A 16,017-nucleotide genomic window follows, 5' to 3' on the forward strand; every position below is an offset into this window, starting at 1 on the left:
ATTATTGTTAGATATTAATATATCAGTCATTTGGACAGTGTCACCAAGAATAGGTTTTGACCGGGACGTTGATGGTTAACTGCAGAGGAATTAAAGAAAAAGTAAACACTGAGAGAAAGTGTCTGTTAAAAACACAACTTTAACATAAATATTACAGAATGGCTGCACTCGCCAGCTGCTGCTTCCAGCATCTGTGGTGATTTATGGATGCTGGCAACCTTGGACTAGGGTAGTACTATTTGAAAATAAGAAGTTAAAACATATGATTGACAACTTCTGCAGTCTGAACTTGAGCCAAGTCAGATGTGGAAATACTTGCGAAGCTGGCTGGAGTTATAGCTTAGGGTGTGCATTGCCTGATGAAGGTCAGGTGGTAAATGAGTGAAAAACGCTGCTCACCCTTGTTTCAGACGGCTCTGCTTATGGTTTCCTCTCACAGTCTAGGGATATATTGTGCTTTCTTAAAGTTTTCTGACGCTTGGAAGATTTACAGATTATTTTGTTGGCTCGGAATCATCTCAGAGTGAATTCAGTTCCCCACACAGTATCCCACGAGAATAAAATTAAGAACACAATATCCCATTTGCTTAAGCATTTAGATCTTTTGTAATACCACTGTTGAGCTCCACAGTTGACTTTTATCATTGCTGCTTCAATAGTTTGATTGAGTCCACTGTAATTACCTGAACTAATTGTGAACTAAATCGACGTAATTAGAAAATTCGCACACCTGCCCGTGCTGCTATCAAACACAGTGGTCGTAGGATTGTGCTGCAACTGGGAGTAGAACATAAGTCAGGCAAAAGGAAAAGGTTAATGTAGAAAATATGGGTCAATTTTAAGTGAAGGCCTTTTCCAGAGTCCTCAGGGTCTCAAATTTGGGCGAAGATTTATGTTTTATCTAGACAACAACCTGAAGCAGGCTTCAAGAAGAGTTTGAAAGTCCTGAAGTAGCTTAACTAGAGCTGAGGCTAGAACCGCATAGAACTAAGCATTTATGAAGAAACGTGAAAAATGGCTGCGCACCAACTCCTTCCATCCAACTTGGTTGAACTTTAAAGATTCTGCCTGCAAGAATAAGAGTGACTTTTAACAGAAAGGTGTGCCAGACTTCTAGGATTATTTCCAACGAGACTCCAGGCTGCCATTGCTGCCAAAGGTGCTTTAACAAAGAAGGATTGTAGAGGTCTCTGCAGTGCTGAACTGCTGAACTGCTTGACCTTCACATTGCTGCTGATATTTTCTGATGTATTTACAAAACCTTTTTATTCTTGTAAATCTACACCTAACAAACAACAGGATCAATCTGAAACAACACACACACACACACACACACACACACACACACACACACACACACACACACACACACACACACACACACACACACACACACACACACACACACACGTGTTTCCATGAATTAAATTAAAGATTTGTTGAAATTTCTTGTTAAATGTCAGGAAACAATAAGCGTGGTTCTTTGTTCTTTACAGGCAAGGCCACGTTACCTGAGCATTGTTTGAAGCCTTTGTAGTTGGAAAACTTGGGCAGCCTCACTTTTGCATCATCCATCCGCTTATCCTTTTCAGGGTCGCGGAAGTGAATGGATGGATGGACTTTTGCATCATTATGTCAAAAATTTAGAGAATTCTTAAGGAACTCTGTCGTTGAGTTTGAAGGAAAGCAATCACACATCATGCAACTGGAGAGATAACAGAACACACCAACAGAAAGTAAACTTAACTTTAACACAATGGCTACTTAACATGCTCCAATTTTGACTCTGTTCTCACTTTATTATACCTTTGCTTTGTTGTGCAGATAAAATTGAAACACCAATTTGAAACCTTGTGCAGAAACAAATTTCTGTTTGCCTAAATGTTCTTTGGTTCAGTTGTTCACTTCGTTTTAACGTGAAAACGACCCTGGTAATTCCCTCTCAGGATGTCTCTTTCTCCATTTTTCCTTCCTCTCCTGTTAAAATGAGTCTAATGGTTCACAGTCCTGGTGGTATAATCCCCTCATTTTCCATTCATCACACAGCCCTCGGGCTTGATGGAGATTGTTTTAAAGGTGGCTTTGGTCTGTGTAATAACATGTGACATTCCCCTTTTTTGTATTAAACAAAATCAATTCTAACATCAGTGCAAAAGCTTCCACTTAGTATAACCAATTGTAAATTTTCTCTGAGATTTTTGTCACAATGAGGTTTGAATTATTCTGCTCACTCGCTTGTTACTTAGTCTTCCATGGTGGAGCACTGAATCAAACAAATCTCCTCGGGGGATGTGCTTCACTAACAGGAAGTGGAACAAGCAACAGGCACGCATGTTTATGTATTATGGGCCACAAACACGCACACACATACACCCACACGCAAACACAGAGTGGGCTCAGGGAGGGAGAGAAGGAAATAGAGAGACTGATTGCAGGGGTTAAAGTTTTCCGGTGCTGTGCTGGTTTCTGTCATATAGCCATTTTAGATTCACAAAGCCCATTGTAACAAAAACAATAACGATTCAGCGTAGGTTTTTGTTTTGGATGAGGTGTATCCTGTAACATTCAGCCTGGCAACTCAACATTTCACAGTAAATAATGGTGTGAGAGTAAGAGCATTCATTACCCAGCCAAGCAGCACACTCTCTACTCCGAGGTGCAGCATGTGTAACCTCCTGCACAGTCGAGCAGGATTTAGGAATGAAAGGTAAGTTAATGAGTTCGGCTGGAGACAAAATTGCATTTGAAAAAGGTGCGAGAAACAAATAGAGACGGGTTTCTTAGTAGCGTTTGTCTCTGTACTGTGAAAAAGTTGGTGTATAGAATTAGTGGGAAGAAAGCGATTTTTTTATGGGGGTCTGAATTCTTCGCTCTGGGTTGCTGTGTGTGTGCACAAAGTCACATAACAAATCTCCTTGTGCGCTGCTGCTTTAGTATCAATTACTGATACCATAAGTGCTGTATTTTTGCAATTGTGTTTTTGATCCTCGCGTGAACACCTCAGTGAGAATGATTTCCATCACTCTGTCTGTGTGATGTTTCAAAGGTTTGTACCATCTTTTTTCCCATCCAGAGTGACAAAGGATGAAATAAGAAAAATAGGATTTCAAGAAAGGATAAATGTTGTCAATTGTCTCTTAAAAAAGGGCAGGATGTGAACATCATACAACATCCTCTGCTGACGAGAAGACATGGGTACAGCTTCAGTTTTTCATCAAAAGAAAAAAAATAGCTTACATGGCCTTGTTTAACCTTTACTTACATTTTTGAAGTCGTGGACCTCGAGAATCTCCTCACTCCCATTTCCCATCTTAAATATTTCAACGCGGTGAACTGGGTCTATCTCCATTGTACTGTCTGTCTCCACGCCATCCACCACAGCTTTGTACTCGTGGTCATACACCTGCAACGACACAAACAACCACACGCCCCTCTGATCAATGCACGAGCGATGCTTTCGCCATTCCTTACATCATTGTTATGCGCTCAATAATATAGATCAGTGAAAACATCAAAAATGAAGCAATTTTCTGAATTTTTCAGCCGTCTTTAAAGGCTTAACAGTGCTTTACAATTTAACAATGCTGCGCTGCCAACATCTCAGAGTTTTTTCAATTATTCAAGCAGGTCTGGTGTTGTTCTCATTGACAGCTGTTTCACTGAAAGGAAAAAACAATTGACTCAATGGTGGCACCGAATGCAGGATTATGAATTGGAATTTCATTTTCGGGTGCCAAAACCAGAAAAAACACAACAGCCGCAGAATAATTGTCACAAAATGGTGAGAAGTGTGAATGAGATTGACACATATTTACAGGCTATTGAGCGCCGGTTTATAGAATATTCAACCGTTAAATAAACGTATGTTTTCATATGTCACCCGCATCTGAACAGAGATCAAAATGATCCATAATTACAAAAAACCAACAGATGAATACAAAAGACCTGCAGAAAACATGTGACGCGACTACAACATCAGACTGAATAATGAGGTCGAATGACAAACCAGCTCCCATAAGAAAGGATAAGAACAGAAAAAAATATGAGTTTTAAATACTTGAAGCTGCAGTAAGCTGGCTCAGTATCAGAGGGGGTTAAAAGTCAAGGGTTGGAAGGTAACACAGCTTTTCCAAACATCCCAGTTTTATTTCGGAGGATTACATCATTTAACTTTACACACAGAAACCAAAAACTACCAGGGTCAAGCTTATTAGCTCCCCTGATGCTAACAGTCAGTTGTTTATCCTTTTTGCTGGATAACAACCTTTAGTCATTTGTTGTACCTTTCAACATGTCTAACACATCTCTGAACTTCCTTCAATTTTGATGGTCCTCTGGCACGGACGTTGGATGCTCAATCCAGTCAGTAACATTCATTTTGAACTTCTGGATGTCGTCCTTCACTAGGAGTGACGTATATTTGGCCCATTGTCGTCACAGAAGACAAAGCGACGACCCAGACCCAGTTTTGCTACTGGATGCTTGAGGTTTCCTTTCAAAGTCTTCACGTATCCTTCTCTCTTTGTGATTCCTTCCATCTTCATGAGATTCCCAGTTCCAGACCCAGCCCACAGCATAATACCACCACCACCGTGTTTCACTATAGGGTTATACACACAAAAATGAGCTCAAGTTTCATGTCATCTAACCAAAGGACACGATTACAGAATGCATAATTTTAACAGACAGACACTATCTCTACTTTCAAGATTAGGCTTCAAACTTTCCTTTTTGCTAAAGCATATAGTTAGGGCTGGACCAGGTGACCCTGAATCCTCCCTTAGTTATGCTGCAATAGACGTAGGCTGCTGGGGACTCCCATGATGCATTGAGTTTTTCCTTTCCAGTCACCTTTCTCACTCACTATGTATTAACAGACCTCTCTGCACTGAATCATATCTGTTATTAATCTCTGTCTCTCTTCCACAGCATGTCTTTATCCTGTCTTCCTTCTCTCACCCCAACCAATCACAGCAGATGGCCCCGCCCCTCCCTGAGCCTGGTTCTGCCGGAGGTTTCTTCCTGTTAAAAGGGAGTTTTTCCTTCCCACTGTCGCCAAAGTGCATGCTCATAGGGGGTCATATGATTGTTGGGTTTTTCTCTGTATCTATGAAGCGCCTTGAGGCGACTTTTGTTGTGATTTGGCGCTATATAAATAAAATTGAATTGAATTGAATTGAATTAATTCATATTGTACTTCAGTCTTCTGCACAAGTGAAGGTTTTCTCGGTCTGCAACCTCACAGTCCATTCCTGTGCAGCGTTCTAGCAATTGTCTTCTTTGAGTCTAAGATTCCCAACTTAGACAAGTCATTCACTAATGTCTTGGAAGTTAATTTGGGGTCTTTAGACACATCTCTCACTAGCTGTTTTCCAGAATCTTTAAAATCTTTTGCTGCCTACTTCTGCCAGGCTTATCCTGTACTGTGTGGCCCTCTTTGAATTTCTTGATGATAGTTCTCACTTCAGTTCTTGACACTTGGAAACTCGGCAATAACTGTATATCCATCTCTTCTTCATGAGCATCAACAATTCTTTTTCTCAAGTCCAAAATGGCTTGTTGAAGTTTTTATACTTTTATAGTTTAAATTGATCGCTAACCATCGGTTTTAACTTGGTTTTACACACTTTGAGCATTGCAACGTTAAAGCACATCATTACACAGCAGTGGGTTTTTTTTTTGCTGTGGCTCAATAAAAGGATCAGTTTTTCAGAGGGCTAATAATACTGACCCTGGTAATTTATGATTTTTTATGAAAACAATCTGTTATTGTGTGCAAAGAGAAAAACTTTTTAATTTAAAAGTGCGATAAAATTTAAATTGTTGTTGTTATGGATGCCAGACATCAAAAGAGAATGACTTGACTCCTTAAAGCTGATAGGAAGACAACACCCATCCACCCATCCACCCATCCATCCATCCATCCATCCATCATGAGTTTATCCCACTTGCCATTGGGTTAGAGGTGAGGCTAACATACTGATACTGCTGCCTTCATTCAATAGGACGACAACAGTAACTCAAATAACCACGACCAAAGTATGCAGAAGAGCATCTCTGAACACATGTCAAACCTTGAAGCAGATTACCTACAGCAGCAAAAGACCACACCAGGTGTCATTGTTGTCAGCTAAAAAATGGAAACAGAGGCTGCAATTTACACAGGCTCACCAAAACTGTACAACAAATGACTGGAACTACGTTGCCTGGTCTGCTGAGGTGACATTTAACATTTGGCTCTATTCTGTCTATCAGTGGGTCAGGCTGGCAGTGTAAGGATTTGGCGGATATTTTCTTGGCACCACAGCCTACCTGGAGTTGTTGCTGGCCATGTCCTTCTCTTTACGATCACACTGTACCTATCATAAGAAGTGTGCTTGCAGCAGAATAACACGCCATGCCTCAAAGCCAAAAATAAAATCAAACTGCTCTCTTGAAGGTGACAATGACTTCACTGTACTTAAATGAGCTCCACAGTCCAAAAATCCCAATCCAATGGAGCACCTTTGTGATGATCTTTGTATCATGGGTGTGCAGCAGACGGCAGCAGTGCTACCAAGGTGTATCTAATAAACTGACCGTGTATGTGAGAGAGAGAGAAGGGGGGTGTTGGGTGGAGTAAAATGTGCTGTTTTGGCTGCCCGCTGTGCCTGAAAAAGAGGTCGATTAAAGTCAACCAAAATAGCAGGAAATGTGCAGCAACCAAAAAAAACGAACTAAAAGTGCCGAATGAAAACCGCAAGGCCAAAGAGAACTGCTTAAATGACTCCTTTTACATTACGCAGTCCCTGATAAGCCATTGTTAATATAAAAATATCCACTGTAGCAGAAAGCTATCACAGCTTCCCAGTTAGCTTCATTTGTTATCAGTTTTAAAACAGTGGCTGCAATATTTTCCAGATATCTTGAAAAATAAACAAAAACAATATCTAACTGATTCAAAATGACAGCTTCTTAAACTTCAGTGGTAGCATGCACTCGAGCAATTAAAGATGTTTATGTTGACAAGCTGTAAGGTTAAATAAAAAAATGTATCGACAGAAGTTTGTCTGAAGTAAGCACGATAAAGAGATTTAAAATCTCCCTTACAGTTAGGACTCTCGCTTCATTGTTGCCTTAAAGCGCCGTTGTTTATCACAACTGCTTGCTTATATACTGTTCTTGGACACGCATGGATAGCTCTTAAAATTCCCTGTCTGAAAAATGATTCATGCCCACCAGCTGAAAATATGCTATTAATATTTATGCGAGGGTTGTGTTATGATGAGAAATATATTGCTGAGTTCATCTTCATCTGTCTCAGTGGCAAATCAGAGCCTCGCCAATGAGACGCATGATTAATGAATACACTCAGATGGGAGTCCATCAGGATTTATATCCCCCATCAGAACCATCTGAGTGTCCTCTAACGCTCTAACAAAATTAGCTTTCACTTTAAGCTCTTTCACATGTTCATTTTTTAACATGTTTTCCATCTGCTTACTTATACACAGCTTCCAGGATATTCAAATATGCTGCGTTACATGTAGGCACGACTTTTCTTTTTTGGAGGAAGAACAGAGCAATAAGGATCAAATGGGATATAATTCTTAATAGATGGATCACTGTTAGACTGGCATAGCCTATAAATCACCATTAATATGGGTCACAGTAGCCTTGGCGCTAAAGAGAAGTAGAACTTCTAATTGTCAGGAGAAGCCAAATTAAGATGGGCTTGAGATTTAAGTGTCAATTGAGCAGTTATGGATAAAATTGGGGCTATTAAACAGTCTGAAAGTCCATGTGGTGAATTAAAGTTCTATTTGAGCATTTCTTTTATATTAACATAAAGGTGGAATGGGGGAATAGATTCTCGAGGCTTATTGATTTATACTAAAACAGTGAATTACATTTTCAGCAGGCTATCTCTTTTGATGAAAATCCAGCAGTGAGAATCTCCCCACTGCACCAGGTTGAAATAGATAATAATGTATTACAACAGTTTGACTTCGGCTGGCTCAATAGCCAAAGCTGCTGCTGTGCACAATAATTGGCATTCTGAAAATAGAAATGAATTGCCCCTGTATGGCCTTCTTTGATACTTATAGATGCTCCAGTACATTGGGAAACTTGTAGTGTGATACATGGTGCAATAAGGGGAAAACTGTGGAGCACAACATAATATTTCACCTCAGCGTACCAACGGTGATCTTTATAATTAGTGCTTCAGATCACTCTCATTATTTTAGTTGCAAAAAAAAAAAAAAAAAAAGCAAAAGTGCATTAAAGAAAACTTGTTCCTCATAATTTCTTGCTTCAATTCTGGACTAATATGAATTCATAGAAACTATCACTTAGCAACTCTCATAGAAAAAAAAAAGGCTGTGAAGGTTAATTAGCTTTTCATGTCAAACTGAACAGCCAGATAAAATGCCAGCACATAGGAAAAGCTCCAATTTATGCTACACTCTCTGTGCAGGGACAGTGAAAGGCTACTGTGTGACTATTTTGGTCTCAAAGACATTTAATGCACTTGAAACACTTCGACAATTATACTAGTGTGACATTAAAGCTGCAGTGGGAAAGATTTTTATTCAAAAGTACGCAAGGCACGTAGTTCGACTGAAAAAAAAAGAGGCTAAGATGTCTTACTACATGAGCTAGAGACACTTGTCAAAGTTGACCATTTTTAGCAAACGGTTATATTGTTACAATTAGTTGAAATGGCTCTGCTCTGAAGGAAATATCACAGAAAATGAGCAACAACAAAGATGTACAATAAATGAAAAGGAGCAAAAATATAAGAAGAACATCGAGGACGTGCACGAGGAGAGAAACAGCGAGACTTGCCGTCTCATAGCGCTTGTGCTGTACACCTGCATGAAAATGATACATTATTATAGATACATTGTTACTGCTTTCTGTGAGTGAGACAGCGATTCTGACGCATGAACGATCCAATTTAGGCACATCAGCTAATGCAAACGCCACTGCAGCGATCTGCCTGAACAACGCTACGTTCCACTTTGCTTCATCCACATCGCATAAGCGTTCTCAGCTCAGTGCTGTCTGAGCTAACTCCATCTGACATGGTGTGGAAAACAACAATGAACCTTGGTTATTTTGTTTAACTGTTGGTTGCTTGAGATTAACCTTAAACTGAACACTATTTAACATTTCAGCCTGATGGGACAACACAAGTTTTAAAGTTAGAACGTTGTTAACTTCATTTAATTTCATAAAGAAAATTGCTGGTCTAAGAACACCCAGCAGACACAAGACAACATTAGCATTCAATATTGAATTTAAAATTGTTGACTGTTTAGCTCCACAACAGTACAGTATGCTAGGAGGCTAATTATCACAGGCTTCAATGTTAAAAAGCTCAATTTATATAAAAAAAAATAAACATATTTATAGCCTTCTAAAAATAGAGTTTTGGCTCTAAAGCTCAAACCCCATTTAGACAACTGTATGTCAGTTTAAAATGCATATATTCCAACTGTTAAATCATTATTGGAGCTTTAACTTGGGGATATAGTTTGCTTAATATGAAGGGATGATGTCAACACAAATGACTAGCCATCACCTCAACAAATATGAGGCACTGAACTGTGCCTTGTTTCTGGTGTTGGTCCCTTTCAGTGCATATTAGTGAAATTATCTGACAAACAATATGCCCTGCAGAGGAATTAACTGTTTTAATGGACTGGCCAAAAAGTCTATGTATTCTGCCAAGACTGCATGCAAGGGGCGATGGTTACTGTTTGGCACCGGAAAGTTTCAAAGGATATTTAAGAAACAGGTCTTGAGGCTGGAGTATGTGCACAAAAAAGGTGGCATTTATTAAGAAAAATCTTAATGAAACAAAAGGCCCCTGGGGAATTCAACCAAACAAACTGAAACTACAATAAAACAAAACAAAACACAGCCTCGGAGCAAGCTGCCACCTCCTCTCTCTGCTGCTATTCGATCCTTTACTAATGACTTTCCAGCCGCACCTGCATGAACCCCATCACTTCCACCTGTAACGGAAAGACATGATCAAAAGATGGCTATATTTATAATATATATAACTCTATACATCCATATATTCACAGAATGCCAGTGACTAAAAGAAACCTCTTCCATGGTCTCCGTTACTGCGCCTCAATTAACTACTCAGACCTCAATCATGCAAAGCTGTCTTCACTGCCTCTGATTAACAGCTGATTCCCAGAAAAACACAGGTGAAGAGTAAAAACAATCATCAAAAAATTGAACTCAGTCTAATTAACAGACTGATTCACCTACCAAAATAAACAACAGAAACTCATCATGTAATCAATAACCCCAACCCCTGCTGATAATGTTTGGGAACTGGGTATTGTCAACAGGAGAAAGGAACACTGCTTTCATAAGGAACTCTAACTACAAGGTATTGGTTTCCTTACACTTTTCTAATCAAGCTAAATAATTACACAGCAGTCCACCCTTTCTTTCACATATGCTAAATTTGGCTAAACAGCAACAACAGCAGCAGCAACAACAACAACAACAAAAAACAAGATATCAGTGGACAAAAATTAGTTTTTGAAAGCTCTTCTTTGGATTTGGATTGATATTAGATTGAGCTCTAACAATAAACTTTATCAAAAAGGAAAGTTTTAAACCTAATCTTAAAAGTAGAGATGGTGTCTGTCTCCTGAATCCAAACTGGGGGCTCGTTCCACAGGAGAGGGGCCTGAAAGCTAAAGTCTCTGCCTCTCATTCTACTTTTAACCATCCGTGGAACCACAAGTAAGCCTGCAGTTTGAGAGTGAACTGGTCTATTGGGGTGACAAGACTATGAGGTCTTTAAAATAAGGTAGGCCCTGATTATTCAGGATCTGATATTGAGTGGAAGGATTGAGTGGTATGTTTTTTCTATCCAGGAATACTGCAGTGGCAGTGTGTTAGGAATCCAACTGAAAAATGAAGTCAGTGCCACTCGTCGTGCTCGTAATTCCATCAATTCTGACAAGATCCCCAACACGACTGGCTGAAAGCGACCTCACACCATGACAGAGCATCGACCATGTGTTTCTGCTCCCCTGACCTCCTCAGGGATGGGAATTGATAAGAATTCAGCAATTTAATTCCATTATGGATATCACTCATTGATTTGATTCCTTATCGATTCTCTTATGGGTTCTCACTGACTTTGCTTTGAGAGCCACCACCATCTCTAAGCAGCACAAAGAAAGAAAAATTAATTGCATTCTGTTTGGTCAAACGTTTGTGCATGTTGGAGGTATTTCCCCTCTTTGTCCTGATCAGTGTTTCAGTCTTACTCTAAAAAGTAATTATTGCACAGGTTACACAGAACACTTTTCTTAAAAGTAATGTTGTTGCTTAATTTCTCCCAGAAAAAAGTTATTTGTTATACTATTCATTACAATATTTTTATGTTAATGACCTGAAATGCATTGTTCTATAATTACCATTAAACATAAACCTGAAGCTACAGCCCCTGACACCAGCACAAATCCCTATCCTGATGAGGACACACATGTGATCTTTCTATTAGTATTACACAAAGCCTCTCTTAGCACAAAACCAGCACAAAGTGACTTCAAAGTGATCGCTACAATGATTCTACTGTAGAAACATGAACAGGTAGGAGCGGAAGCTGCGGCCTGACTGCTCATCCTTTTGTTAGCTGTTGAAGTTCAGGGTCTGTCTGACTGTTGGGCTGGGGCTCAGCTTTAACCTCACTCTGGGTTCTTGGGTAGTTTAGCGTTAGCATACTGTTTGGATTTGGATTCATCACTCCATAAAACGTATAGCCACTGATTTTCAGTCCAGTTCTACCAATTTGGCCTTTCCAACCTGTTTCCAGTGAGACCTTATCTGATGAGGCTTCAGCAAACCGTTGCTGGATCAACTAAAGAGCCAGATGCATCTCTCAGGTCACGTGGCAGGATTTTGCTGATGAACATGACTTTCACATAGTATTGATGGGCTTTTATGCCTTCCACTGTTTCTGTTTTCCTTCACTTTTTCAGTTTTCACAAAAAATTTTAAGGACACACTGGACACCATGCTGAGTTTTGAGCTAAAAGCTGTTTGAAAATCACCTTGTTGGTACAAAAATACTGTAATGCGTATGTCTATTGCCTGTAAAGCTGTTATTTTTTGGCATTTTTCATTGATTCAACTAAGAAATTGGAACAAATTATATGTTTTTGCAGCAAGCTGTTAGCAAGTGTCTAAAGATAAAATTTAAAATTGGTTGTCTGTTACATGCAGATACAACACTGGTTCGTCCCTTGAGTTAGGTGCCATTTTTATGCTTGAATGATTCATAGGTCAGTGTGAACAGTGGCTTAACAAACAAACAAACAAACAAACAAAACAAAAAACATACCTCTGGAAATGGTCAGGTAGAAGGACTGAACAGAATATGTGAAAGAAAAAACCCCAAAGAAAAACTTGAAAAAGACCCGGGAACAATTGCTCATGAAAAAATGCAAGAAAGTCTGTCTCCCTGGAAACAAAATATATAAAGAAATGAGGGGTGGTGCAAGACTTTTGCACAGCAGCGTCTGTGTCTATGTGTATGTGGCTGTGTATTTACATCTATCCCCAGAAAGTATATTTCTCCTTACCCTGTTATGTTATGACCACTATTTAAAAAAATCTGTCTTTCTTAATGAAGCAGTTTTTTTTCTTTGAAACACACAGAGCTCTCTGAAATCCTATTTCATGAGATCTGGGATTTGACATTTTCAAATATAAAAGAGTTTCCTGTCATCATGTGAAGTTTCCTTCTGTGGCTGTAAGCAACAACCTCTAATCTGAAGTTCAGTCTCAAATCCCTGTTGTCTCACCAGCGTTACAACTTCTAAGAGAACACTAAAGTGCAAAAACAACTCGCAGAGTTACTTTATAAGAGCGCGGAGCAGAGACAACAATACGATGACGTCTTTGGATGTTATTTTTCAAAACTGAGACGTGCATTTGAACCCTTAAAGGTTACACGGCAAACAACCCAATGGTACTATAGTGAAATACACATTGATTGCAAAAGGAGTATTACTGCAAACCAAACCTTGTTATTTATCTGAAAAACAGCCCTCCACTATGCATGACATCCCTCCAAACCAGCTGGTCTTTTCTCACTTCACAAGATGCCTTACACTCTTAAGTAAGCGATAAAGAATTCAGATCTCCACAGCAAGAAAAACATTCAAGCTCAGGAGCATGAGGCGATCTGTGAGGAAGCCTTCACAGACAATACCTTGTTTATTTCCTCTGTTCAAGGTTTCTGTCTGAAGTGGTTCTTAACAGCCTCCACCAAGATGGTTTCAAACACAGACTCACAGTGAAAGGAGTGAATGAGAAGCGGCAGGCACAGCCAGACCTGCAGGTTGTTTGTGTGAATGGGTTCTTGTGTGTCACTCGAGGACATTAAGCAAAGGTCACGTAGATGTTGTTACAGGTGAGTGGGCTGCAGTTGTTTCTGTGTGTGCGTGCGTGTGCGTGTATGTGCATGCGTGCGTGGGAAGAGAGCGCATAAGCATATGTGCACCTATGGAGGAGGCAGCCGTGGGAATGAGGAAGATGAGATGATGACAATATGTCCTCTCAGTTGTCCTTGAGGGTTAGAAGATAGGGGCTCCAGTCAGGCGGAACTGGATGCCTGTCACTCATGGCGGGGTGGTGATGTTGGTGGGTGGTGAGGGACGGGGAGGGAAAGGTGGCTCGGGGGCTGCACAGTGCACTGGGTCTCCTGGGAGCCATAGGCTGCCTAGTGATAGATCGAAGTGGGCAGCAGCTTAGACACTCACACCAGCGAACACCGTGTCCTTTTGGTTCTGGACCTTATAAAGTCCTTGCTGGTTTTAAAGCACCAGCAGACTGCTGGCTTAAAATTCAGTTTGACAAGGACTGCAATTCATGGAATTGTGTTTTATATAATATGCATTCAGACATGTGCTTTCTTTGAGCTCAACTGGGTCCATGTGATAGTAATATATTCATGTGCTGAGAAATGCAATGTTGTCCTTTTGTGGTTTCTATTAAATGCTAAAAATGTCAAAAATTAAAATAATGTAAATGTTACTTGACAATATTTGGTTATTCTGACAAAATTTGAAATGCACATATAAAACATACATGAACCACTATAGTACAGTTTAATCGGTTGCTTTAGTTTATTAAATGCACTTGGTTAAAGCAAGACCGCAAATGTCTCTGCTTTTAAAACCCAGGGCTTATCTTTATATTTTTACATGCTGTAGTGCCATTTTTGGGAGCATTTCAAGTTGCTATACATCAATACAACGTACATTATAGCCCAAATTTTAATAATATGTATGCATTAAGTCCATAATAACTACATAAATTGCAAAAAAGTGCAATAAACTACAATTTGGTTTTTTTTAACATATATTTCTAGTTAGAGAAATTTAAGAGGCTTATCCCTCAAAACTGTAAATACAAAAAAGTTGCACAAAATAGTTTCCCACAGCAGGAAATTTATTTTGAGTTTCTTCATAGTTTTATTTTTGAGATACCAATTTTTATATACTGCAGGAAAAATGAAAATAAATATTATAGTGCAAATTTGCAAAAGAACAGCATGTGCATCAAAATAAACTATTTCCAGCAGTGCAATTTGAGTTCCAAGCAAATGATACAGAAAAGCATAAAGTCAAACATGACTTTTAAAAACACCAGCATACGCTTATAAGGCCATGAAGGTAAAAAAAATGTGAAAATGACGTCTCTTCCGGTTTCGGGCAGGTAATGGCGGACATGCGATAGTTCGCGCTGACGTCTATTCCAACGTAGGACGTGTTACAAACAGCTGATCGGATCGGCAAAGCCTTTTTCTGGAATATTATATTTTTGTTGCTTCAAGTGCTTTTTATGCAATTTTTGCAAAGCTATATGTGGAAGGAAACCGTGACCGAGGACAAGCTGAATACATAAGATGTAAGTACAACTCCACGGTTTTATATGCAAAAAAGATTATTGCGCTAGCTTATGTGGTTCCAGTTCTACAGAGATTTAAAAATAGTTACGCACAACCGAGCATGCAGCTCCAACCGGTCTTTCAGTTTGATGGGTCTTTATGAAGAAATCATGTAAAATGAAAAATAATCTATATATATCTTATATTTAATATTTTCAAAAGATATATTACCAATTACCAAAAAAAATAAAAAAATGAAATAAAAAAAACCCCCCTCACATTGTGCATTTCATCCACAACTCACTAGAAATGTCATTATTTAAAAGCCTTGGCTAAACTGATTTTTCCTAAATCTAATCTTATGAGTAGAGATGTGGAATCATGTTCAAACTAATGTGGCTGTGATTTGTAAAATAGTGAGAAAGCAAAGCAGCTGCTGCCTTTGTCCGGTCACAGTTACTGTTAAACTCAAACTAAAACTCAAAGTAAAAAAACAACAACCCCCCAAACTCATAAAAACCCCTTTGACATTTCTGTAGAACACATTATTCAAAGTTGATTCGAGATAGTCTGCGATCTGCAAGTGAAGTATGGGCCGCATACTCAAATCCAGCCAGTTTCCATGCTTCCTTTTTTTTCTTCCATCAGCCGTCTTTTCTGAGCGACTTACTACCGTACCCTTTAAGCAGCATATTTCCACACCACTTGGCAAGGTGTTCTTTTCAGTAAAACGGCTACTTATTTATTTCAAGCATACCTTTCTGACGACAGAACTAATTTTGAAATTTCTCTGGCATGTCCAGATGTTGCTTTTCATATTTCACATGCTGACTTTTTGTGACGAGGTCACTCGTTACGTTTCCATTTGATGACTCTTCCATGTAGATGCTCTTTGTGCATCATCGCTTTTGTGCCAGCTAAACCTTCTTGACACGGGAGTTCATCTGCCACCATATGAGGGTTTTGCTTTGCCTTTCAGATGAGCAATATTATCTGACAGTTTCCTTGCTCCTCTAGATCTTGCCTCGACATCCACAGTTGCTCTTCAATACCATTTCTTAATGACATTTTATACAGTGGAAAGTGCAAGCTGGAAG

At 39.3% G+C, this 16,017-nt stretch overlaps 1 protein-coding gene across 1 annotated transcript in view; it reads right to left on the bottom strand.

Annotated features, from left to right (window-relative positions):
• The window catches only part of tnmd (tenomodulin), a 69,572-nt gene that overhangs the window by 21,174 nt on the left and 32,381 nt on the right, over positions 1–16,017 (bottom strand). Inside the window, exon 3 of the mRNA XM_080900716.1 lies at positions 3,263–3,403. Coding sequence (XP_080756842.1) covers positions 3,263–3,403 — 141 coding nt within the window. The remainder of the gene's footprint in view (positions 1–3,262; positions 3,404–16,017) is intronic.

Source organism: Rhamphochromis sp. 'chilingali' (assembly GCF_963969265.1).
Source record: "Rhamphochromis sp. 'chilingali' genome assembly, chromosome: 13".
NCBI lineage: Eukaryota > Metazoa > Chordata > Actinopteri > Cichliformes > Cichlidae > Rhamphochromis > Rhamphochromis sp. 'chilingali'.